At 43.9% G+C, this 24,037-nt stretch overlaps 1 protein-coding gene across 16 annotated transcripts in view; it reads right to left on the bottom strand.

Moving 5' to 3' along the window:
* Positions 1-1,593: 1,593 nt before the first annotated feature.
* The window catches only part of kcnab2a (potassium voltage-gated channel, shaker-related subfamily, beta member 2 a), a 120,986-nt gene continuing 98,542 nt past the window's right edge, over positions 1,594-24,037 (bottom strand). For 11 of the 16 annotated variants that reach the window (XM_021569435.2, XM_021569439.2, XM_021569433.2 and 8 more), the window contains 11 exons: positions 20,485-20,529; positions 16,503-16,547; positions 15,942-15,985; positions 15,298-15,384; positions 14,682-14,690; positions 14,128-14,213; positions 13,700-13,820; positions 10,520-10,614; positions 9,136-9,256; positions 6,117-6,205; positions 1,594-5,565 (listed from right to left, as the gene is read on the bottom strand). In XM_021569435.2, coding sequence (XP_021425110.2) covers positions 5,476-5,565; positions 6,117-6,205; positions 9,136-9,256; positions 10,520-10,614; positions 13,700-13,820; positions 14,128-14,213; positions 14,682-14,690; positions 15,298-15,384; positions 15,942-15,985; positions 16,503-16,547; positions 20,485-20,529 — 832 coding nt within the window. In that variant the 3' untranslated portion in view covers positions 1,594-5,475. Of the gene's footprint in view, positions 5,566-6,116; positions 6,206-9,135; positions 9,257-9,318; positions 10,376-10,519; positions 10,615-13,699; positions 13,821-14,127; positions 14,214-14,681; positions 14,691-15,297; positions 15,385-15,941; positions 15,986-16,502; positions 16,548-20,484; positions 20,530-24,037 lie in introns of those variants that run through there. The other 5 variants (XM_021569436.2, XM_021569440.2, XM_021569431.2 and 2 more) reach the window with 2 other exon arrangements.

The following is a 24,037-nucleotide window of genomic DNA, read 5'->3' as shown; positions in this document are numbered from 1 at the left end:
TTCCAAACCAAAGTACGTTCATCTCTAGGAGACAGAAGGCGTCTCCTTCCTGAGCGGTATGACGGCTGCGTGGTCCCATGGTTTTTATACTTGCGTACTATGTTTGTACTGATGAACGTGGTACCTTCAGGCGTTTGTAAATTGCTCCCAAGGATGAACCAGACTTGTGGAGGTCTACAATATTTTTTGTGGTCTTGGCTCATTTCTTTTGAGTTACCCATGATATCAAGCAAAGAGGGCACTGAGTTTGAAGGTAGGCCTTGAAATACATCCACAGGTACACCTCCAATTGCCTGAAATGATGTCAATTAGCCTATCAGAAGCTTCTAAATCCATGACATCATTTTCTAAGCTGTTTCAAGGCACAGTCAACTTAGTGTATGTAAACTTCTGACCCACTGGAATTGTGATACAGTGAATTATAAGTGAAATAATCTTTCTGTAAACAATCGTTGGAAAAATTACTTGTGTCATGCACAAAGTAGATGTCCTAACCGACTTGCCAAAACTATAGTTTGTTAACAAGAAATTTGTGGTGGTTGAAAAATGAGTTTTAATGACTCCAACCTAAGTGTATGTAAACTTCTGACTTCAACTGAATATATACTGAGATCATGTGACACTTAGCTTGCACACAGGTGGACTTGAACTAATTATGTGACTTCTGAAGGTAATTGGTTGCACCAGATCTTATTTAGGGGCGAAATACATATGCACGCACCACTTAAAAAAAAGAAAAGAAAAGAAGTAATTTCACTTAACCAATTTGGCCAATTTTGTCCATATGTCCATTACATGAAATCCCAAATTAAAATCCATTTAAATGACAGGTTGTAATGCAACAAAATAGGAAAAACACCAAGGGGGATGAATACTATTGCAAGGCACTGTATATATTGGCATTTTTGTCAGAACAATCACTATACAAATGTGTTTAGTTTTACATCATATACAGTCATTCATTTGTATGTCATCTGCTCTTACGACGCAATCAAAGGCAATACATCACCCATCAAAACCAATCCATGTATCTGCATAGTGTAGAAGATGATGAATCCATATCATACAATGTAAAGCGCTTTGAGCACCTGAAAAAGTGCTTTATAAATCCAGTCCCGTATAATGTCTATTGCAAGTTAATCTTGTTTAATCCACTCAGATGTTCGTAGTCTGTCCACCAGAGATACATTTTCAGTAAATGCAGTAGTTATGTTTGATGTACAGTATATGAATTGACTTGTTATACACGTTGGTGCTATTGTGCTTTAATCTACTGTATGTTGACCAGTAGATTAACTACATTCTGTTCAGTACATTTGTTTACTACAGTGTTTGATTGGGCAATTTTGATCCATATCCTCAACGTTTAGTTCACCCCTTTGGATTGCAGTGAATCAGGAACCATATGACCTGAGCAGATAGTTGGCTCATCCCGGTAATATTATACAGTACTTTGTTTGTTTTTACATGTATAAAGTGCTCTTACATATATTGTATACAGGTCAAGACAATGGACAGGATTTTTTAATCAGGACACCCAGTTAATAACCCATAAGATAAAAACAATCAATGAATGAAACAGACACATGGAAGTGTTTTTCAAATTCATATTTTTTCATTGTCATTTTATTAAAGACCGAACCTGTACATTTTGTCTAAATTCAGATTCAAGCACAGTGCAGTTAGCAATGCCCGCAAATGAAAATAAAAAATGAAAAGGCAGAGGTGATCACAACCATAACTATATACAAAAAGGTCAAACTATGTACATACAAGAGATAAGACAATGCATAATAAATTGCTTATTTATGTCAATCTTTACATTGATGCAATATTAACAGAGGAAAATGCAGCACGGTGAAAGAAAGGCCAGAACAGAAACAAATGATCTCTAACATACAGAATTCTGTGATGAGCGTCATTAATCTGCAGGTCTGATGTCATAGCGGTCTGAGCTGAAAGTAACATCAATACTATAATATGTTACAGTGGCTGTGTGGAGGGGGCACTGGACAGGGGATCAAAACACACTGGAACACAGAGACCCTAACCCTGCAATGATGAGTCTACTCACTAAACAGCCTGACTTACACACACACAGGTCCTAGACCACCAAGGGTGACAAGCAGGTACTCCTGGAAAGGCTTGAATGGACCAGGAGATGGTAGGAGCAGCCCAAGGAATGCCAGTTCTACTGTGGACACAATGCAGCAAACCTATACGGACAGTAGTTCATCATGTGTGGTGTATCAATGCTGTTTAAAGTCAAACACACTACTATATTCAGATCAAATTCTGCAATAAAAATCCATAGTGCTTTACTAGTACTCATACTGCTTTCCTAGCCCAATATGCCAGTAAGGAGCAAGCCAGAAAATGTATGAGTTCTGTGGTTTTCATCAACCTCTACAGGGCAGCCTAGAGGTGCACTCAACACCATTACAATTATCACCAGGCAAATCAGTGCACAGCTCTGTGCATGTACATGTCAAATTCAATTGATATTGTGACAAAGACCACCAAAATACGTCCATGGAAAACACTCATCGTTGTGGCAATGCCTTTGAGCTATTTTATTTATTAAACATTGGTGCTGAATGTTTTTCAGTCATTTCCCTGCTGAAGACAAGACAGAAAATCATGAACAAATATTAAACAGAGTTCCATTTTTTTGAGAAAACCACATTGGCCTTTTCTACTAATTCACTCAGACATACATTGCCAGACACAGCAAATCAAATGTACACAGTTTATATTTAACTCATAGATGCTAAAAACAAAAGGAGCATTTGTTTCCACTATGCCAAGTATTTGTTGTCCGACCAGAGGGTCTAGCAAAGCATACACACCTCTTCACTTTGCCTGAGAAGCATCCAAACCTCACCCCCCATTACATTTTGTCATACTCACTGACACTACAGTACTATACAACTGTAATCATTGAATCTGAGAATGAGATGGTAGCGAGTATTCCTTATATTTCCACTTGTAAGCATGCCCTTGCTTGTCAGAATAATCCCCATAGGCTGGGGGACGAGGGCTCATGCTGGAGGATGTATGCATCACATGCTCTCCACTTTGTCTCACAGTAAGAGGACCCAACAGCTAGAGTGAATACTGATCCAGGGCAGCGTCAGATGTCTTCAGTGTGCAATGTATACGATTATTGAAAATGTATTGATTATCATCTGCCAACTGAAAATAAACAGATCATTCCATAAGTAGTGTACAATGCATGTGTACTGTATATGTGGGTATAAGCATAGAACAGCATGGTCAAGTGATTATGCTGTACACATGAAGAGAGCCCATAGATAATAAGCTAGATAGTACGCATTTTAAGTCGGTCGCTATACTCTTCCAACAAGCGACAGACACTTAGATGTGTCGCTGAAAGATGTTGGAATATCTTTGGCTCAAGCCACGTGAAAATGTCTTGATTGGACATTGGACAGGTCCACATCCACACGTGAAAGACGCACACATTAAATACATCTAAATACACTAACCAGGTATACAAACAAGTACACACATTCCCTGTTCCAAATCCCTGAGCTGCTGACACAAACCAGCCCTTTCTTCCTAGCAAGCCTCGCACGCATATGTCACACGTCAGTCTTCACTCTGATTGGGCAGGAACAGCTGCCACTAAAACCAATGAGTCTTTCCATATACCAGGAACTACTGTCTCAAGCCTTGTTCATAACTTGCGCCCTTTGTGCTGATCTTGTCCATGATCTGATTGTGTCCACATTTTCTGAAATAGATCTAAACATGGTATTAAAATGTGTCTCATATCCGTCTACTGTGTCCTCAGATTTCCTGGTCCCTCCCTGCATGCAAATGATTTGACAGTTATTCTTTCAAAATAATATGTATTCATTTTAAAACACATATTGATGCCGTAGGTCAATGTCACCAGTCAATGATGTTAAAAAGCAGAATAATGATAATTTAAATGGTTTCTCTTTCCAGATCTGTCTTGTAAGATATCCAGACACAATGCGTGCCTCACTACCTCCGGAGTAGATCAGGAAGATCACAATGCGTATTTTAGTCATCTACACCGGTCTGAAAATGTAGGCACAATCAGAATGTGGACAAGATCAGGACAAAGGATTTATATCCGAACGAGGCATAAATGGGGCTCAAGACCAGTCTGTGCCCTGACGGCCAATGGCAGCTATGGGCCTGCTGTCTCAGCCCAGCACAGCTCAAAATGAGCCTAAATAAGGCAACACACACACACACATTGAGCACAATTTAGGTAATGTGCCATTTTCATGAGAATTTGCTCTAAAATGACTAATAAAGAGGTCTGTAAAACTGGCTGAGTAGCACAATTAAGACCATTACGTCTGATGCAGTTAGTAAAACTTCAGAAAGTAACACTGCCACACAAAGGTAAATACAGATACAGCCATCATTTTACATGGCCAGTAATTAACCCTTTCTATGGCAATCAACTAGCCTGCTCAAGGTTCTTATTGACAGATGACAGACCTGGCACACGAGAGAAGCAGAGCTCAGAGCAGAGCTAAATCCTTCCACTAGGGGGCAGTCCTACCTGGCTGGTGCAGTTAGTGCAGCTCAGAGGTAGGACTCAGACTAGGGGTTAGTCAGCGCACCAGGATCAAGCCTGGCAGAACCAGCACTGTGGAGACCAGATTGACTGAGGGGAACAGATAGGAAACTGAAACAGGACTGAAATGACTGACCATGTGTGAGACGGTTTAATTATTTCATCCTCTCTCAATGACTGAACTGTACAATACTAAAGTGCTGATTGTTCTGCCTGCAAGGAGGCTAGTACACAGATTATGTAGACCACACAAATAAAACAGATGTTTAAGAGAAACTGTTATGGACATGTACAGGCAATTGGAAACAGAACTCCCAAAAACAAATGTGTTGCTATACATGTGCAACAGAGAATTTGTTGTATATTTGTATAAACTTAAATTCCATTGGTAAGCATTCAGTATTTAGATTTTATTCCACCAAAAATACAATTATATCTGTCTGCCAAGCAAGCGTGTGCTTTTTATTTGATTTTTTAGAAATAATATTTTCTTCGGTTTTTAAACTGCAGCTTCGGCTGAATTGTATGTATAACGGATTCATCTAGTTAACCCCCTCTGTATTTTTTCTACCTATCCTTCCTTCCATTGCGGAGGTCACGTATCTATTTATCTTCCTTTTCTTTTCCCTGTAAGTCTAAATGATGCTCCCCAGGGTGGCCGAGGTGGGGCCAGACTCATGCGCCGGGGTCTCATTCAGTAAAGCTCAAGCAAACAGAGGATCAGGCAAAGGTGGGGCATGGACCTGCGCTGCAGTCCTGGAGCAGTCCTGGAGCAGTCCTGGAGCAGTCCTGGAGCAGCCCTGGAGCAGTCCTGGAGCAGCCCTGGAGCAGCCCTGGAGCAGCCCTGGAGCAGCCCTGGAGCAGTCCTGGCTGACTGGCGCGGTGGCGAAGCATTAGGAACGGTAGTCCTTTTTACTGTACGGCTTGTTCCCCAGGATGCTATCTACCTCGTGCGTGATGGAGGAGGATAGTTTGGGAAGAACCTGCAGGAGAAATTACAGATGCATTGAAGGAAACAGAGAAGGCAAGAGGTAGTGGTTCACTTGTAAAGATTACACATACTTTGTACCATTTGTATATATAGTACTGTATGTTGCCCCTGGTAATGTGGACATAACATTTGGAAACTAAATATCAAATGCACTGAAGGAGACCACACATATGCTGAATACACACATGCAAAAGCCCACGCCCACACACACAAAGTACAGCCGTTACAGCTCTTGAACACAATGCCACACTGAATGTAGTACATAATAACTAAGAACACAGAAGGTTCTGGTTCTTAAATCCCACTTCGACTGAAATTTGAAATGTTTTGCTTTATAAAAAGGGCCATAAGGGAGAGCCATTTTAGGAATGTGACATTGTTATGGGCTCGAAGGGGGTGGCATTTTGAACCAATTAAACATGTTGATTGATTATCAAAACTAATTGACAAATTATGCAAATCTACACACTTTCGCTTGCTCAGACACACCCACCTGGACCCTCACTGTGTGGTCTCACTTGGACCCTCACTGTGTGGTCTCACCTGTATTGCTCCTATATTCTCCATCAGCTGGTCGGTGCTGGACGCCCCCAATAAGACGGAGCTCACCCCTTCGTTTCGTAGGCACCACACTGTAGGGGACGGGTAAACAGCAATGACACCCCAATATACTACACAAACAAGTCTTTCTCTCCCACATAACCCTGTCCCTCCCCACCAGTGCCTCAAACATACTAAACACATATAGACCTCCTAACACAAACATGCTAGACACATGTACAGTATAACACTGCCTTCCAGATACAACACCACACACAATAAACATAACCTACCCTACCTGAACATACACACCCAGAACACAGCCCCACCTGTATTCAGTAATCTTGATCTGGAGATGTGATATTGTCTAAAAGGATTAGTGTACTTCTGTAAGGAGACCTTATGCCACTGTGTTCAAACACGGTGTGGGATTAGAACCTCCAGACACACTGGTGATGATGAGACAGAGTCCACTTCCAGGAACAGATCTGACCCACCAAATCTCAGGCTTTCCCAGGATTTAATTTAAAATCCAAGGATCCTCAGGACAGGATGGGATGGTTCTAGTAGATTACATACAGTGGGGCAAAAAATTATTTAGTCAGCCACCAATAGTGCAAGTTCTCCCACTTAAAAAGATGAGAGGCCTGTAATTTTCATCATAGGTACACTTCAACTATGACAGACAAAAATCCAGAAAATCACATTGTAGGATTTTTTAATGAATTTATTTGCAAATTATGGTGGAAAATAAGTATTTGGTCACCTACAAACAAGCAAGATTTCTGGCTCTCACAGACCTGTAACTTCTTCTTTAAGAGGCTCCTCTGTCCTCCACTCGTTACCTGTATTAATGGCACCTGTTTGAACTTGTTATCAGTATAAAAGACACTTGTCCACAACCTCAAACAGTCACACTCCAAACTCCACTATGGCCAAGACCAAAGAGCTGTCAAAGGACACCAGAAACAAAATTGTAGACCTGCACCAGGCTGGGAAGACTGAATCTGCAATAGGTAAGCAGCTTGGTTTGAATAAATAAACTGTGGGAGCAATTATTAGGAAATGGAAGACATACAAGACCACTGATAATCTCCCTCGATCTGGGGCTCCACACAAGATCTCACCCCGTGGGGTCAAAATGATCACAAGAACGGTGAGCAAAAATCCCAGAACCACACGGGGGGACCTAGTGAATGACCTGCAGGGAGCTGGGACCAAAGTAACAAAGCCTACCATCAGTAACATACTACGCCGCCAGGGACTCAAATCCTGTAGTGCCAGACGTGTCCCCCTGCTTAAGCTAGTACATGTCCAGGCCCGTCTGAAGTTTGCTAGAGAGCATTTGGATGATCCAGAAGAAGATTGGGAGAATGTCATATGCTCAGATGAAACCAATATAGAACTTTTTGGTAAAAACTCAACTCGTCGTGTTTGGAGGACAAAGAATGCTGAGTTGCATCCAAAGAACACCATACCTTCTGTGAAGCATGGGGGTGGAAACATCATGCTTTGGGGCTGTTTTTCTGCAAAGGGACCAGGACGACTGATCTGTGTAAAGGAAAGAATGAATGGGGCCATGTATCGTGAGATTTTGAGTGAAAACCTCCTTCCATCAGCAAGGGCATTGAAGATGAAACGTGGCTGGGTCTTTCAGCATGACAATGATCCCAAACACACCGCCCGGGCAACGAAGGAGTGGCTTCGTAAGAAGCATTTCAAGGTCCTGGAGTGGCCTAGCCAGTCTCCAGATCTCAACCCCATAGAAAATCTTTGGAGGGAGTTGAAAGTCCATGTTGCCCAGCAACAGCCCCAAAACATCACTGCTCTAGAGGAGATCTGCATGGAGGAATGGGCCAAAATACCAGCAACAGTGTGTGAAAACCTTGTGAAGACTTACAGAAAACATTTGACCTCTGTCATTGCCAACAAAGGGTATATAACAAAGTATTGAGATAAACTTTTGTTATTGACCAAATACTTATTTTCCACCATAATTTGCAAATAAATTCATTAAAAATCCTACAATGTGATTTGCTGGATTTTTTTTCCTCATTTTGTCTGTCATAGTGTACCTATGATGAAAATTATAGGCCTCTCACATCTTTTTAAGTGGGAGAACTTGCACAATTGGTGCCCCACTGTATATTTTTGCCCCACTGTATATATGTCAAACAGATGACAGGAATTATTCACTCACTGGCCAAGGCTGCGTTTTTATGTTCTGGAACGTTCAATTCAACGAAAACAATTCTGTACTGAACGACCAGTTGAAAAACGAGGCGGGGTTGCGTTGTGGGTTGTCAGCATAGCCACTGCCCCCTTTAAATATGTCCCTCATTACTTCAAGCCACATCTCGCCACACCCACCACACAGGAGAAATGTAACTCAAAGTCTGTTCAAGATCATACCAGAACGTTTTGGGGAAAGTTTAATACAAACTGTTCCGCAATGTAGCAAACGCACCTTAGGCCAATGCCATCTATGACGTCACACAGCTACTTTAAACATATAAAATAACAGGCTCTAGGTAACTAACGGATATATTTTTTTCCAATGTAGCGACTCTCGGGTGACATAGAATTGTGGTCCCGGGACAGTCTCCCTCTCTCATCTGCCACGCTTTAATAGCCCTCCACAGAGCTGGGAATCTGTCAACAGGCTCCTTCCCCATCGCCCCAGTCGGCTCAGATTTATGTCTGCCATTCCATGTTACTGCTGACGTGGGGAATAGGGACACTTGCTCATCGTATATACACACACACACACCAGTGCACGCGACAGTAAACTCACCAACAGAATCAGTAGCAAGTTATTACCACTGACTTGATAAGGCTGACTTGGGTTTAGGAAAAGAATCCTGGCTGCTCTAGCGTCTAAGAACTAGATTACCACAAACAGACATACAACATAATACAGACAAACATTCTCACACACAAACCAACAGTTGATAACCACCAGAGGGACGAGGAACGGACAGACAGACAGAGAGAGAGAGAGCGGCAGTGTGTGTCGGCGTACCGATGGCGAGCTGGGGCAGAGTGCAGCCCAGCCGCTCTGCGATTGCCTGCAGCTCTTTCAACTTCGCCTGCTGACGCCGGCCCTCTTCGCTCAAGATCTTGTCCTTCAACCACTGGTAGCCCTGTTGAAACAGCCTGCTCAAAAACACAGCCCTGCCCAACACTGAGGCACTGCACTACCTGTGTCGAGCAGGGCCTGCTTTTAAACACGTGACTCTGTTTGGTAGACCAGGGCCTGCTTTTAAACACGTGACTCTGTTTGGTAGACCAGGGTCTGCTTTTAAACACGTGACTCTGTTTGGTAGACCAGGGCCTGCTTTTAAACACGTGACTCTGTTTGGTAGACCAGGGCCTGCTTTTAAACACGTGACTCTGTTTGGTAGACCAGGGTCTGGTTGTCAAAACTCTTCTATTGTTCAGCCCCCAGCAGGCAGAGAGGAGGACCCTCTCTGGCTCATCTCTCATGTTTCACACACATACAGTGCAAACACACATTTGTTCCAGGATCTAAATAAATGTATAATTATTGTTGCGATTGTGTATTATTCCTTCTAAATATGAATGTACAGTCAACATATTTCAACAGGCTAAAAGCAACCTTGACAAAGGGATTTCATTTCCTGTGTAATAGCCTGTGTAATCCAATGACAAGATCAGGAACAAGCAACCCATCAGTGATTGGATCAGCCACCTACACTGTCGTTGATCAGGCGCCAACACCACAACATACGAATGAATGATCCGTATGCAAAGCTCTACGCAGGAGAACATTATCCACGTAGTTAGATGGAGAAATGGTTTCCTTAACTGTACAGGGTTAAAAGGACATAGCAACCCTGCATACTTCTGCAACAACACAGGCACAGAGTAAGCCCTAGTTTCTGAGTTGGTGATGCAGTATATGCATGTTGTTGTCATTTGATCTGTGTGTGTGCTCATGTGAGTGTGCATGCACGTGCCTCTGTGTGTGTGTGTGTGTGCGCGTGTGAGTGTGCATGCACGTGCCTCTGTGTGTGTGTGTGTGTGTGTGTGTGTGTGCGTGCGAGTGAGTGAGTGTGCATGCCTCTGTGTGTGTGTGAAATGTGAGATAAGATGCTTATGTTGACACCACCAAATAACTGCTGGTGGTAGAGTTGCTAGAGAGCTGGTAAACAGAATGGATACACAGAGTTGGTACACAGAGTATGCTGTCACAGGGCACTCAAAAACAAACGCATCTAGGAGACATCAAGTTCTAGAACCTGAAAGACACAGAAAACAGCCATTAAGACAGGAACCAGCCAGGATAAGAAGAGGGCTGAGGGAGAAGAGGGGTTGACATGAGACCAAAGGAGAAACAAAAGAGGTGAACAGGGGGGGCAGGAGAGGGGTGCGGGTAACGCTACCTTAAGAGAGGCGCGGGAGTAAGGTGGTACCCCACTGTCGTATTTCCCTGAGATGATCCCACAGGCCAGCGGTGACCATGTCATTGCCCCCACACCTGAAAACATGGGAACATTGGGTCAGCGCCGTCACCATCACCACTCCAAATATGCTGTTCAGTCTATATACTAAGTCGTCCAAAAATAGGAGACAGGACAGCATCCGGTATTTACCAAGAAAAACACAAAATTGACAAAGAAACCTTTGGTAGATGCAGCATACTTTTATCTACGCAATCATAGAATTACATATTAGAGTTACAGTTGAAGTCGGAAGTTTACACACACCTTAGCCAAACACAATTAAACTCAGTTTCACAATTCCTGACATTTAATCCTAGCAAAAATTCCCTGTCTTAGCTCAGTTAGGATCACCACTTTATTTTAAGAATGTGAAATGTCAGAATAATAGTAGAGAGAATTATTTATTTAAACTTTTATTTCTTTCATCACATTCCCAGTGGGTCAGAAATGTACATACACTCAATTAGTATTTGGTAGCATTGCCTTCAAATTGTTTAACTTAGGTCAAACGTTTCGGCTAGCCTTCCACAAGCTTCCCACAATAATAACAATTTTGGCCCATTCCCCCTGACAGAGCTGGTGCAACTGATTCAGGTTTGTATGCTTCCTTGCTTGCACAAGCTTTTTCAGTTCTGACCACAAATGTTCTATGGGACTGAGGTCAAGGCTTTGTGATGCATGCTTGGGGTCATTGTCCATTTGGAAGACCCATTTGCGACCAAGATGATGCTGCCACCCACGTGCTTCACGTTTGGGATGGTGTTCTTCGGCTTACAAGCCTCCCCCTTTTTCCTTTAAATATAACAATGGTCATTATGGCCAAACAGTTCCATTTTCCTCAATTGCAGTTACAAATCGTAGTCTAGCTTTTTAAAAAAGTTTTTTTTTTTTTTTTTTTTTTTTTAAATGTATCCGTTATTTTACCAGGTAAGTTGACTGAGAACACGTTCTCATTTGCAGCAACAACCTGGGGAATAGTTACAGGGGAGAGGAGGGGGATTAATGAGCCAATTGTAAACTGGGGATTATTAGGTGACCGTGATGATTTGAGGGCCAGATTGGGAACTTAGCCAGGACACCGGGGTTAACACCCCTACTCTTACGATAAGTGCCATGGGATCGTTAATGACCTCAGAGAGTCAGGACACCCTTTTAACGTCCCATCCGAAAGACGGCACCCTACACAGGGCAGGGGCATTGGGATTGGGATATTTTTTAGACCAGAGGAAAGAGTGCCTCCTACAGGCCCTCCAACCCCACTTCCAGCAGCATCTGGTCTCCCATCCAGGAACTGACCAGGACCAACCCTGCTTAGCTTCAGAAGCAAGCCAGCAGTGGTATGCAGGGTGATATGCTGCTGGCAGTTTTACTGTGGATGCTGATACTTTTGTACCGGTTTCCTCCAGCATCTTCACAAGGTCCTTTGCTGTTGTTCTGGAAACGATTTGCTCTTTTCGCACCAAAGTACATTCACTTCTATGGGACAGAAAGCGTCTCCTTCCTGAGTGGTATTACGGCTACGTGGTCCCATGGTGTTTATACTTGCGTACTATTGTTTGTACAGATGAACGTGGTACCTTTAGGCGTTTGGAAATTGCTCCCAAGGATGAACCAAACTTGTGGAGGTCTACAATTTTTTTTCAGAGGTCTTGGCTGATTTGTGATACAGTGAATTATAAGTGAAATAATCTGTCAACAAATGTTGGAAAAATTACTTGTGTCATGCACAAAGTAGATGTCCTTACGGACATGTCAAAACTATAGTTGTTAACAAGAAATTTGTGGAGTGGTTGAAAAACGAGTTTTAATGACTCCAACCTAAGTGTATGTAAGCTTCCGATAACTGTATAATAATGATACTATCTATACTGAACAGAAATATAAACGCAACATGAAACAATTTCAAGTTACAGTTCGTATAAGAGCTACAGTTCGTATAAGAGTTACAGTTCGTATAAGAGTTACAGTTCGTATAAGAGTTACAGTTCGTATAAGAGCTACAGTTCGTATAAGAGCTACAGTTCGTATAAGAGCTACAGTTCGTATAAGAGCTACAGTTCGTATAAGAGCTACAGTTCGTATAAGAGTTACAGTTCGTATAAGAGCTACAGTTCGTATAAGAGCTACAGTTCGTATAAGAGCTACAGTTCGTATAAGAGTTACAGTTCGTATAAGAGTTACAGTTCGTATAAGAGTTACAGTTCGTATAAGAGTTACAGTTCGTATAAGAGTTACAGTTCGTATAAGAGCTACAGTTCGTATAAGAGCTACAGTTCGTATAAGAGTTACAGTTCGTATAAGGAAATCAGTCAAATTAAATTAATTAGGCCCTAATCTATGGATTCCCCATGACTGGGTAGGGGTGCAGCCATGGGTGGGCCTGGGATGGCATAGGCCCACATGTGGAACGTACCGCCAAATTCAGCCAAATTCTATAAAACAACGTTGTAGGCACCTTATGGTAGAGAAATTATCATGCAATTCTCTGGCAACAGCTCTGGTGGACATTCCTGCAGTCAGCATGTCAATTGCACACTCCCTCACAACTTGAAACATCTGTGGCATTGTGTTGTGTGACAAAACTGCACATTTTAAAGTGGCCTTTTATTGTCCCCAGCACGAGGTGCACCCATGCAATGATCATGCTGTTTAATCAGCTTCTTCATATACCACACCTGTCATGTGGATGTATTATCTTGGCAAAGGAGAATTGCTCACTAACAGGGCTGAAACAAATTTGTGCACCACGTTTTAGTGAAATATTTTTTTTGTGCATTTTTTATGTATTTAGGTATTTTTTATTTCAGCTCATGAAACATGGGACCAACACTTTACATGTTGTGTTTATATTTTTGTTCGTAATCATTTAAAAAAGGTAGACTCAGCTAAATTACATTTTCTACGAGCAGCATCGCAGATATTGTGATGAGCAAGATGCAAGACAAAGTCACACACAGTATCTGCGCATGTGCAGGAGCTTGCTTCATTTTTAACTTTGCGTTTTAAGGCTCCCAGTTGTTGCAGAAATTGACCCACTATGCTACTTACTTTGTTCATCTACGTCATATTGCTGAGTCTACCTTTAATAGCTATCTCAGTGTCCAGACCAGCTCCACTCACCTATCTTATGGAAGAGCTCTGGCAGCTGCACCTCCACCTTCTCCCTCTGGAACATGTGATACTCTGCCTGCTCACAGATGGGAGGAATCTGGTTGAACTGCCGCGCCACAGAGTACGCCTCCTACAGGACACACAGGGAACAGCAGCGGTTAGCCTGAAGAGTACTGTACAGTAGGCACTGGCTAATCAAAGCATGAACAATTTCAGGGATATTGTATTTCAGCTCAAGAAACATGAGACCAACACTTTACATGTTGGACCCATGGTTGTGACGCCAATCAATCAATATTATGGAAGTCATGATCAGAATATGTCACAGTCAGTGAGAGGATGCTATAGTGGTGTCATGTCATTGCCGGTGCTGAGACTGGGTCTGGGCAGAATGATGACCGGAAGGAGAGGAGGCAGTTTGTGTGTGTTTGTCTCACCATGATCTCCATGGGGCTCCAGCGGGACGTGCCCCAGTACATGGCCATGCCCTGGTTGATCACGTGGGTCATCGCCCGCACCGTCTCTGTCAATCAAAAATAAAACAATACACACGCACACACTACAATGAGCAGAGAGACAAATGCTGTGTAGCAAACTGTTCTGATCCAAAGTAGAGCAAGTCAGTCAGACATGAGCAAGTGATTTACAGTTTGCCCGATGGCCATGTTTGAGCTTGTGCGCAACAAAAACAGAAAGCGCAAACACAATGAGGATGAGAGAGAAAGAGAGAAAGAGAGAGAGTAAAAGAGTGATTAGGAGAGCCTGTAACATTAACACAGCAGCAGCACCACTCTCTCCCTCTCTCTGTTCTGTCCTCAGGCTAGTGACAGAGAGGTGCACCAGATGGCCAAAGTACTTCTTCAGGTACAGGTTCAAACCTTTCCCTGTGAACTACTGCAGTTTATCAACTGTTGAACTCCTAAAAGGGCAGATGGGTAAAACATAAGAAATGGATCAATCCAAAGCTCATGCATTTATTTTTTTTACATACCAGCTATCCCTGGTTCAAGAGAGGCAGAAATAGAATGACAGGAGTAATGTTAGGTACAACAACAGCGGAGATGGTCTGTGTCAGGGCAGAGTAACAGTAACAGGGACAGTCTGAGGGTGTTGTGACCTTCCTACTGTAGCATGGCCCATAGAGGACAGATGAATACTGTTTGACAACGGGAGAACACACAGAGTACTCTGTCATTTAAAGCTCTTCTGCAGACTTGTCTCCAACATTCTATAGGATCGTGCAGTTCCGGTTTTAAAACAATGTGTTGTAAAACAACACATTTCACTGCACCTATCCGGTGTACAGCATGTGACAATAAAACATATATTATTATTATTTATTTTTTTAATTGTGTTATTTTTTGCTCCAGCAGTTTTTACTCATATTTAACATTCCCCAGGGCATTGGGAAGCAAGCCAGTAGGGAAGGATGGGGTGAAATGAGGACATAGTTTCATGCACCACACAGAAACATGTAGCCTAGTGAGTTAGAATGGACATAGGCATGTCAGAGAAGCTCATGGGATGGAGAGAACCCAGCAGGAGAATAGAGAAGAGGCAGACAGCAGAAGCCAGTGATAGAGGCGGACCAAGATGTTCCTCCTTACCTTCCATGGGAGTGTTGGGGTCCGGTCTGTTTGCAAACACCACGTCCACATACTCTAGCTGCAGTCTCTCCAGTGAGGCCTTTAAACCTACAACGACATGCATCACAGCCACAGTTACACACACTATTATTGTTCAGGGACATGGTTGCAGTCATATCTTATTGAGTGTACTATTGCGAGTACAGCCCAACTGATGTTTTTTTGGGTCTGATGCCAATTAACATTTTTGGGGGGACAAAACCTAACAATAGCCAATCAAAAGAGCAATTGTCAAAGAAATATGCCTTAAATGTTGCTTTATTACACTGTGACATGAATGGCATCGTCAGAATGGCTGCAAGTGTTCAGATAAACATGACATTCCCTTTTGCCCCCCCTGGGCTCTAATTGTGAGGTAGTACTCAATATTGCAGGTAGAATTTTCAAATAATGTGATTCTAATAAGGTGTTATTTTTCAGAGAAAAGAGGAACTAGGATCTTTCTCAGCAAGACTCCTATCCCCCAAGAGAGTCCACAATTATCAAATTGGAGTCTCTTCTCCCTGGAGCCAAAATTACTAATCAGGATGTTGTCTGATGCAATGTCAGCATTTAATTTCTCATTCTGCCCTTGCTCTGCGTGATCAAGGACAGGATGAGCTTACCTTCTATAATGTGTTTTCGGGACAACCCTCTTTCAGTCTCTGCTCTATGGATGAAAAACATATTCCAGAATCAGTTGAATTACAGCAGAGCCACAGCAAGGCTTTCTTTTCTTTTCATCATATCATTCAGTCCATCACAGTAACATCCCAATATATACATTTCAGCTTGACTAAAAGCCCATTATAAACTGGGTGGTTCGAGCCCTATGCTGATTGGCCGACAGCTGTGATATATCAGACCGTATATCACGGGTATGACAAACCATGTCTTTTTACTACTCTAATTACTTTGGTAACCAGTTTATAATAGCAATAAGGCACCTCAGGGGTTTGTGGTATATGACCAATATAACACACCCCGTCGGGCCTTATTGCTTTATAATAACATCAGCATGGACTACACATTATCACATTAACCAGAGGGCCACTGGGAGGGAGGAATTATCTGCATGGCATTACATATATACTCTATGACAGTGCCAATCACTCACAGCCCCAGACACATTACAAAGAGCAGCATATTTCTCATTCAGACACACAACCAGAGAAGAGACAACATACTTTCCACCCCAGAAGATCTTTGTTGTGATCACCAGACTGGAACGTCTACATGAGAAGGGGGAGAAAACCCATTACATGTGAGACCACACAGAACATATATAGACAATGAAGCACAGAGAGGGTGTTCCAAGGTTCTCTGGTTGACATTACAGCGAGGGTGTTCCAAGGTTCTCTGGTTGACATTACAGAGAGGGTGTTCCAAGGATCTCTGGTTGACATTACAGTGAGGGTGTTCCAAGGTTCTCTGGTTGACATTACAGAGAGGGTGTTCCAAGGATCTCTGGTTGACATTACAGCGAGGGTGTTCCAAGGTTCTCTGGTTGACATTACAGCGAGGGTGTTCCAAGGTTCTCTGGTTGACATTACAGAGAGGGTGTTCCAAGGTTCTCTGGTTGACATCACAGCGAGGGTGTTCCAAGGTTCTCTGGTTGACATCACAGCGAGGGTGTTCCAAGGTTCTCTGGTTGACATCACAGCGAGGGTGTTCCAAGGTTCTCTGGTTGACATCACAGCGAGGGTGTTCCAAGGTTCTCTGGTTGACATTACAGAGAGGGTGTTCCAAGGTTCTCTGGTTGACATCACAGCGAGGGTGTTCCAAGGTTCTCTGGTTGACATCACAGCGAGGGTGTTCCAAGGTTCTCTGGTTGACATCACAGCGAGGGTGTTCCAAGGTTCTCTGGTTGACATCACAGCGAGGGTGTTCCAAGGTTCTCTGGTTGACATTACAGAGAGGGTGTTCCAAGGTTCTCTGGTTGACATTACAGAGAGGGTGTTCCAAGGTTCTCTGGTTGACATTACAGAGAGGGTGTTCCAAGGTTCTCTGGTTGACATCACAGCGAGGGTGTTCCAAGGTTCTCTGGTTGACATTACAGAGAGAGTGTTCCAAGGTTCTCTGGTTGACATTACAGAGAGAGTGTTCCAAGGTTCTCTGGTTGACATTACAGCGAGGGTGTTCCAAGGTTCTCTGGTTGACATTACAGAGAGAGTGTTCCAAGGTTCTCTGGTTGACATTACAGAGAGGGTGTTCCAAGGTTCTCTGGTTGACATTACAGCGAGGGTGTTCCAAGGTTCTCTGGTTGACATCACAGCGAGGGTGTTCCAAGGTTCTCTGGTTGACATCACAGCGAGGGTGTTCCAAGGTTCTCTGGTTGACATTACAGAGAGAGTGTTCCAAGGTTCTCTGGTTGACATCACAGTGAGGGTGTTCCAAGGTTCTCTGGTTGACATCACAGCGAGGGTGTTCCAAGGTTCTCTGGTTGACATCACAGCGAGGGTGTTCCAAGGTTCTCTGGTTGACATCACAGAGAGAGTGTTCCAAGGTTCTCTGGTTGACATCACAGCGAGGGTGTTCCAAGGTTCTCTGGTTGACATCACAGCGAGAGTGTTCCAAGGTTCTCTGGTTGACATCACAGCGAGGGTGTTCCAAGGTTCTCTGGTTGACATTACAGAGAGGGTGTTCCAAGGTTCTCTGGTTGACATCACAGCGAGGGTGTTCCAAGGTTCTCTGGTTGACATCACAGCGAGGGTGTTCCAAGGTTCTCTGGTTGACATCACAGCGAGGGTGTTCCAAGGTTCTCTGGTTGACATTACAGCGAGGGTGTTCCAAGGTTCTCTGGTTGACATTACAGCGAGGGTGTTCCAAGGTTCTCTGGTTGACATTACAGAGAGAGTGTTCCAAGGTTCTCTGGTTGACATTACAGAGAGGGTGTTCCAAGGTTCTCTGGTTGACATTACAGAGAGGGTGTTCCAAGGTTCTCTGGTTGACATTACAGAGAGGGTGTTCCAAGGTTCTCTGGTTGACATTACAGAGAGGGTGTTCCAAGGTTCTCTGGTTGACATTACAGAGAGGGTGTTCCAAGGTTCTCTGGTTGACATTACAGAGAGGGTGTTCCAAGGTTCTCTGGTTGACATTACAGAGAGGGTGTTCCAAGGTTCTCTGGTTGACATTACAGAGAGGGTGTTCCAAGGTTCTCTGGTTGACATTACAGAGAGGGTGTTCCAAGGTTCTCTGGTTGACATTACAGAGAGGGTGTTCCAAGGTTCTCTGGTTGACATTACAGAGAGGGTGTTCCAAGGTTCTCTGGTTGACATTACAGAGAGGGTGTTCCAAGGTTCTCTGGTTGACATTACAGAGAGGGTGTTCCAAGGTTCTCTGGTTGACATTACAGAGAGGGTGTTCCAAGGTTCTCTGGTTGACATTACAGAGAGGGTGTTCCAAGGTTCTCTGGTTGACATTACAGAGAGGGTGTTCCAAGGTTCTCTGGTTGACATTACAGAGAGGGTGTTCCAAGGTTCTCTGGTTGACATTACAGAGAGGGTGTTCCAAGGTTCTCTGGTTGACATCACAGCGAGGGTGTTCCAAGGTTCTCTGGTTGACATTACAGAGAGAGTGTTCCAAGGTTCTCTGGTTGACATTACAGAGAGAGTGTTCCAAGGTTCTCTGGTTGACATTACAGCGAGGGTGTTCCAAGGTTCTCTGGTTGACATTACAGAGAGAGTGTTCCAAGGTTCTCTGGTTGACATTACAGAGAGGGTGTTCCAAGGTTCTCTGGTTGACATTACAGCGAGGGTGTTCCAAGGTTCTCTGGTTGACATCACAGCGAGGGTGTTCCAAGGTTCTCTGGTTGACATCACAGCGAGGGTGTTCCAAGGTTCTCTGGTTGACATTACAGAGAGAGTGTTCCAAGGTTCTCTGGTTGACATCACAGTGAGGGTGTTCCAAGGTTCTCTGGTTGACATCACAGCGAGGGTGTTCCAAGGTTCTCTGGTTGACATCACAGCGAGGGTGTTCCAAGGTTCTCTGGTTGACATCACAGAGAGAGTGTTCCAAGGTTCTCTGGTTGACATCACAGCGAGGGTGTTCCAAGGTTCTCTGGTTGACATCACAGCGAGAGTGTTCCAAGGTTCTCTGGTTGACATCACAGCGAGGGTGTTCCAAGGTTCTCTGGTTGACATTACAGAGAGGGTGTTCCAAGGTTCTCTGGTTGACATCACAGCGAGGGTGTTCCAAGGTTCTCTGGTTGACATCACAGCGAGGGTGTTCCAAGGTTCTCTGGTTGACATCACAGCGAGGGTGTTCCAAGGTTCTCTGGTTGACATTACAGCGAGGGTGTTCCAAGGTTCTCTGGTTGACATTACAGCGAGGGTGTTCCAAGGTTCTCTGGTTGACATTACAGAGAGAGTGTTCCAAGGTTCTCTGGTTGACATTACAGAGAGGGTGTTCCAAGGTTCTCTGGTTGACATTACAGAGAGGGTGTTCCAAGGTTCTCTGGTTGACATTACAGAGAGGGTGTTCCAAGGTTCTCTGGTTGACATTACAGAGAGGGTGTTCCAAGGTTCTCTGGTTGACATTACAGAGAGGGTGTTCCAAGGTTCTCTGGTTGACATTACAGAGAGGGTGTTCCAAGGTTCTCTGGTTGACATTACAGAGAGGGTGTTCCAAGGTTCTCTGGTTGACATTACAGAGAGGGTGTTCCAAGGTTCTCTGGTTGACATTACAGAGAGGGTGTTCCAAGGTTCTCTGGTTGACATTACAGAGAGGGTGTTCCAAGGTTCTCTGGTTGACATTACAGAGAGGGTGTTCCAAGGTGCTCTGGTTGACATCACAACATCACTGTCAAACCAGTACAGTACAGCGTGCACACACACACGGGTTGATGAGGTAAAAGAGTGGGTAAAGGAGACACTTTCATTCCATTATTCAGTCGCTTTGAGGGACACAAGAGCAGGAGCACGGCCATGGCTCTGCTGCCTGCCTGACTGATCTTTTATCTCTCTCTCTGCCTGCCTGACTGATCTTTTATCTCTCTCTGCCTGCCTGACTGATCTTTTATCTCTCGCTGCCTGCCTGCCGGTGCACAGTGGAGTACACCACACTGCTCACTTCCCTTCCATTAAGGTAGAGCGGTTATCAGGAGAGGGAGAGTGACGGCACAGAAATGAAACATGGCTCATTATGAGAGTAACCTCCGTACGAACATACCTCCATCCTTTCTTCTTTATGACGTTCCCCAGCACAACCTCAGCCCTGAGAGAGAGAGGGAGAGAGAGATCAGATAATGGGCATGGTCAACTAACTACACATACCATGATGCAAAAGAAAACAGATCAGCCCTTGAAAAAGAAGATATCACAAAGTGTGGTGGTAACTCTTACAACCCTTCCCAGTGTCTCTATAGACTTATAACAAAGAGTTGAACTCAGTGGAGTGGAGTTAAACTCAGTGAACTGGCTGGTATGGCTAGTGTGTAACAGGCTCCATGTCAATCAGTCATTAGCAGCAGTGGGGGTGCCAATTAGGCCCAACGTGGCCTCCATTAGGGCTGTGATGACTCCTGTCACTGCGAGGGAGGAATGGAGCGCCGGTCTACAAGGCTAACAAATGCCATGTTTTCCTATAATGTGAATTCTGTGTACGGCAAGCACAAAGTGACTGAACTCCCCCTCTCTGTACCCCCTCTTCCCCTCTCTCTGCTTCTCTTTCCCTTATCCCTCTCTCCCCCTCCCCATCAGATCTCTCTCTGCCTGTGTACGCAGCCTGCTGGTTTGAGCAGAGGGAGCGGAGAGGGAGGGTAATTTCTGGAAGGCTAATGCCATCAATGTTCCCTCTAAGCTGTGCGCACGCTCAGTAGCACAGAGACTGCCATGCTGCTCCCTGGGTCTGCCGTGCAAAAATATCAGCCCACAGAGAGAACGAGATTGAACTTCACTCAACTTTCTAGAGCAGGCCTGCCGAGTGGCTCAGTGGTCTAAGGCACTGCATCGCAGTGCTAGTTGTGCCACTAGAGATTCTGGGTTTGAGTCCAGGCTCTTTCTCAGCCGGCCGCGACCAGGAGACCCATGGGGCGGCGCACAATTGGCCCAGCGTCGTCCGGGTTAAGGGAGGGTTTGGCCGGCAGGGATGTCCTTGTCCCATCGCGCACTAGCGACTCCTGTGGCGCAGTACACGCTGACACAGTCGCCAGGTGCACGGTGTTTCCTCCGACACATTGGTGCGGCTGGCTTCTGGGTTAAGTGGGCATTGTGTCAAGAGGCAGTGTGGCTTGGTTGGGTTGTGTTTCGGAGGACGAACGGCTCTGGACCTTCGCCTCTCCCAAGACTGTAAAGGATTTTGCAGCGATGAGACAAGACCAAAGACAAAGACCAAAGACTACCAAATGGACACCGCAAAATTGGGGAGAACGGGGTAATGCGGTACGGGGTAAAAAAAAGGATATACATAAAAATACATTATAGAGCAGTGGTCACCAACGGGTCAATTACGATCGACAGGTCGATGTCCAAGTTATTCCTAGTCGATCGCCAAACATTTCTGTAAAAAACCCAACGACATAGCCTTGTGTTCCTACTTTAAAGAAATTATTATTATTCGTCTCAGGCTGTTGGCTGTAGGTGCACCCAATTCAGCTGCCCTGCGTGCTGGGTAGGCCATCTGTTGCCATTTTCAACTATTTCATGTGTCTGAAGGTACAAACTGACTTCCCGGCGGGCCCAGAGAGCAAATCAAGTGCACTATAGGCCTACCGCTGGCCAATCAGATGGCTCAGATGACCGTTTCTGCAGTAACGTAGCAGGCATAAAAGAAAGCTACAGAAAAGTTGATTTCAAAATGTTTAAAACCATGACTAGAGAGAGAAACTGTCAATTTTATGAGTGAGTTCATGTTTAAGATCTTACTCAGCACTGTCAACAACTTTTACAAGCCATAAAATGCGAGTTCTTCCTATTTCTACTCAGAGCTACAACAAGCAGTGCATCAGTAATGAATGAGTAGGAAAGTGCATCTATAGGCTTGAGTTGTTATTATTAGCGGCTTGGGTCTTTTTTAATATCGAGGAATATTTAACTTTCTCTGTTCATAGGAGTAACATGAATTTGTGCACGATACGGTGTAACTTGAGTTTCGCCATCATCTGGAAGACTGTCACTTTTTGGTCAGTGTCAGTGGAGGAAAGGGAGAGCGGAGGGATGTTGAGATGCGGACCCTCAGTCTAATGCTCTTTCCCACATCTGAGACTGACCATCAGATGCAGGCACAAGAAGGCCCCCCCCCCCCCCAAAAGTATGCTCACTCAGCTGTGCTTCACAAGTAATACAACAACGGATCTATTACCGGTGTGATCATAAATATATATTTTTAAATGGCCTGAACAACAATGCATTGACAGGGCAATTCAAGCAAAGCCAATATGCTGCGATAACGTACAGTAGGCCTAAAGTTTACTGCACAAACTTTATTGCTACAGTACTGTTTTTAATTGGTTAATGTTCCCTAGGCTTATGTTTTTTAAGTCATGTTAAAAAAAATCTGAGTGGTAGATCTCAGCTTGAATTTTGAATCAAAGTGATCTTGACTCAGAAAAGGTTGGTGACCACTGTTCTAGAGTTTGCCTTTACTGTGGCAATTGTGATCGAATCAACACGATATTAGCCACTTTCAAAGCAACATCCCGAAACAAAACAAACAACACGAGATTTTGTTGTCGGCAGAATGCATCGGAGTAGGATTTTTTTTGCATTGACATGCACTACTCAGCTCGTACTCTACATTGACAGGTGCAGTATAAACAATCAGAGCTGCAGTAGGCTTATATGCAAATAGACCATTGCCATATATGGATCCTTGCCATTTAGTTTGAACAGGACTGTTTTAACAGCATGAGTGGTTGTGAGGAGATGCGCTTGTTTTGAGATCAAAGCCAGAGCTGCATTTCACCACGTGTACACATTTAGTTCATATCCTTTGCTAGTTAGTGAGTTATTAGCCCAGTTATAGCTCATTTGTAGTCAGCAATAAGGGAGTGATTACTTCCTACAAGAGCACAAAACATGTACATTTCTAGATATTTTTGAAAAGCGAGTCAGGTAAAGGGGTAGTGCTGTATTTTGAGACAGGCTTGAATAAGCCAAGTAGCCAATAGGTAGAGGGGAACATAATCTGTCTGATTCTCTGTGATAATGGTATGGGAATAATAATGCATTTTATTTTGTGAAGTGATTTCTTGCATCAAAACATCAAACAACACAACAACATTTCCAGTCACCTCCTTGTCTGAAGGAAAAGTGGATAAACAGGTTCATGTCCAGCCCTGCATGTTTTTCCCCCAAAAGTCTCATGGAATGTAGACCTACATTTAACACCACATATTGGCTGCTACTGTAGGCTGAATGATGGAACAGATATGTCCATATTAAAATGTTATGAGATGCATTTTCTCCGTTGTTGTTGATGGTAGGCCACTCTGGTAGGCCTACATTATGATCAAATAGCCACAGTAGCCTACTTGGCCACTGTTAAAACTAACATAAAGCAGGTACAGCCTCAGTGATCACAGTAAATGCGCTAGAAGTTGCACAGAATTTAGCAGACCTGAAATTAGCTCAGTGCTGAATTTTCTTTGAGGGAACATTGGTGTAAAGAAGTGGATTGTCAAAGCTAAATGGGTCTACACCTACACTACAGTGTGTTTGTAAGAGTGTGTTGGTCAATACGCTAGCTGTCAGTCGATGTACTGTACAGTGTTTGCCTGTCAATA

The sequence above is a fragment of the Oncorhynchus mykiss genome, chromosome 17, assembly GCF_013265735.2.
Source record: "Oncorhynchus mykiss isolate Arlee chromosome 17, USDA_OmykA_1.1, whole genome shotgun sequence".
Taxonomy (NCBI): Eukaryota; Metazoa; Chordata; class Actinopteri; order Salmoniformes; family Salmonidae; genus Oncorhynchus; species Oncorhynchus mykiss.
The sequence above is the reverse complement of the archived record's forward strand: the minus strand, read 5'-3'. Positions and strand labels throughout refer to the sequence as shown.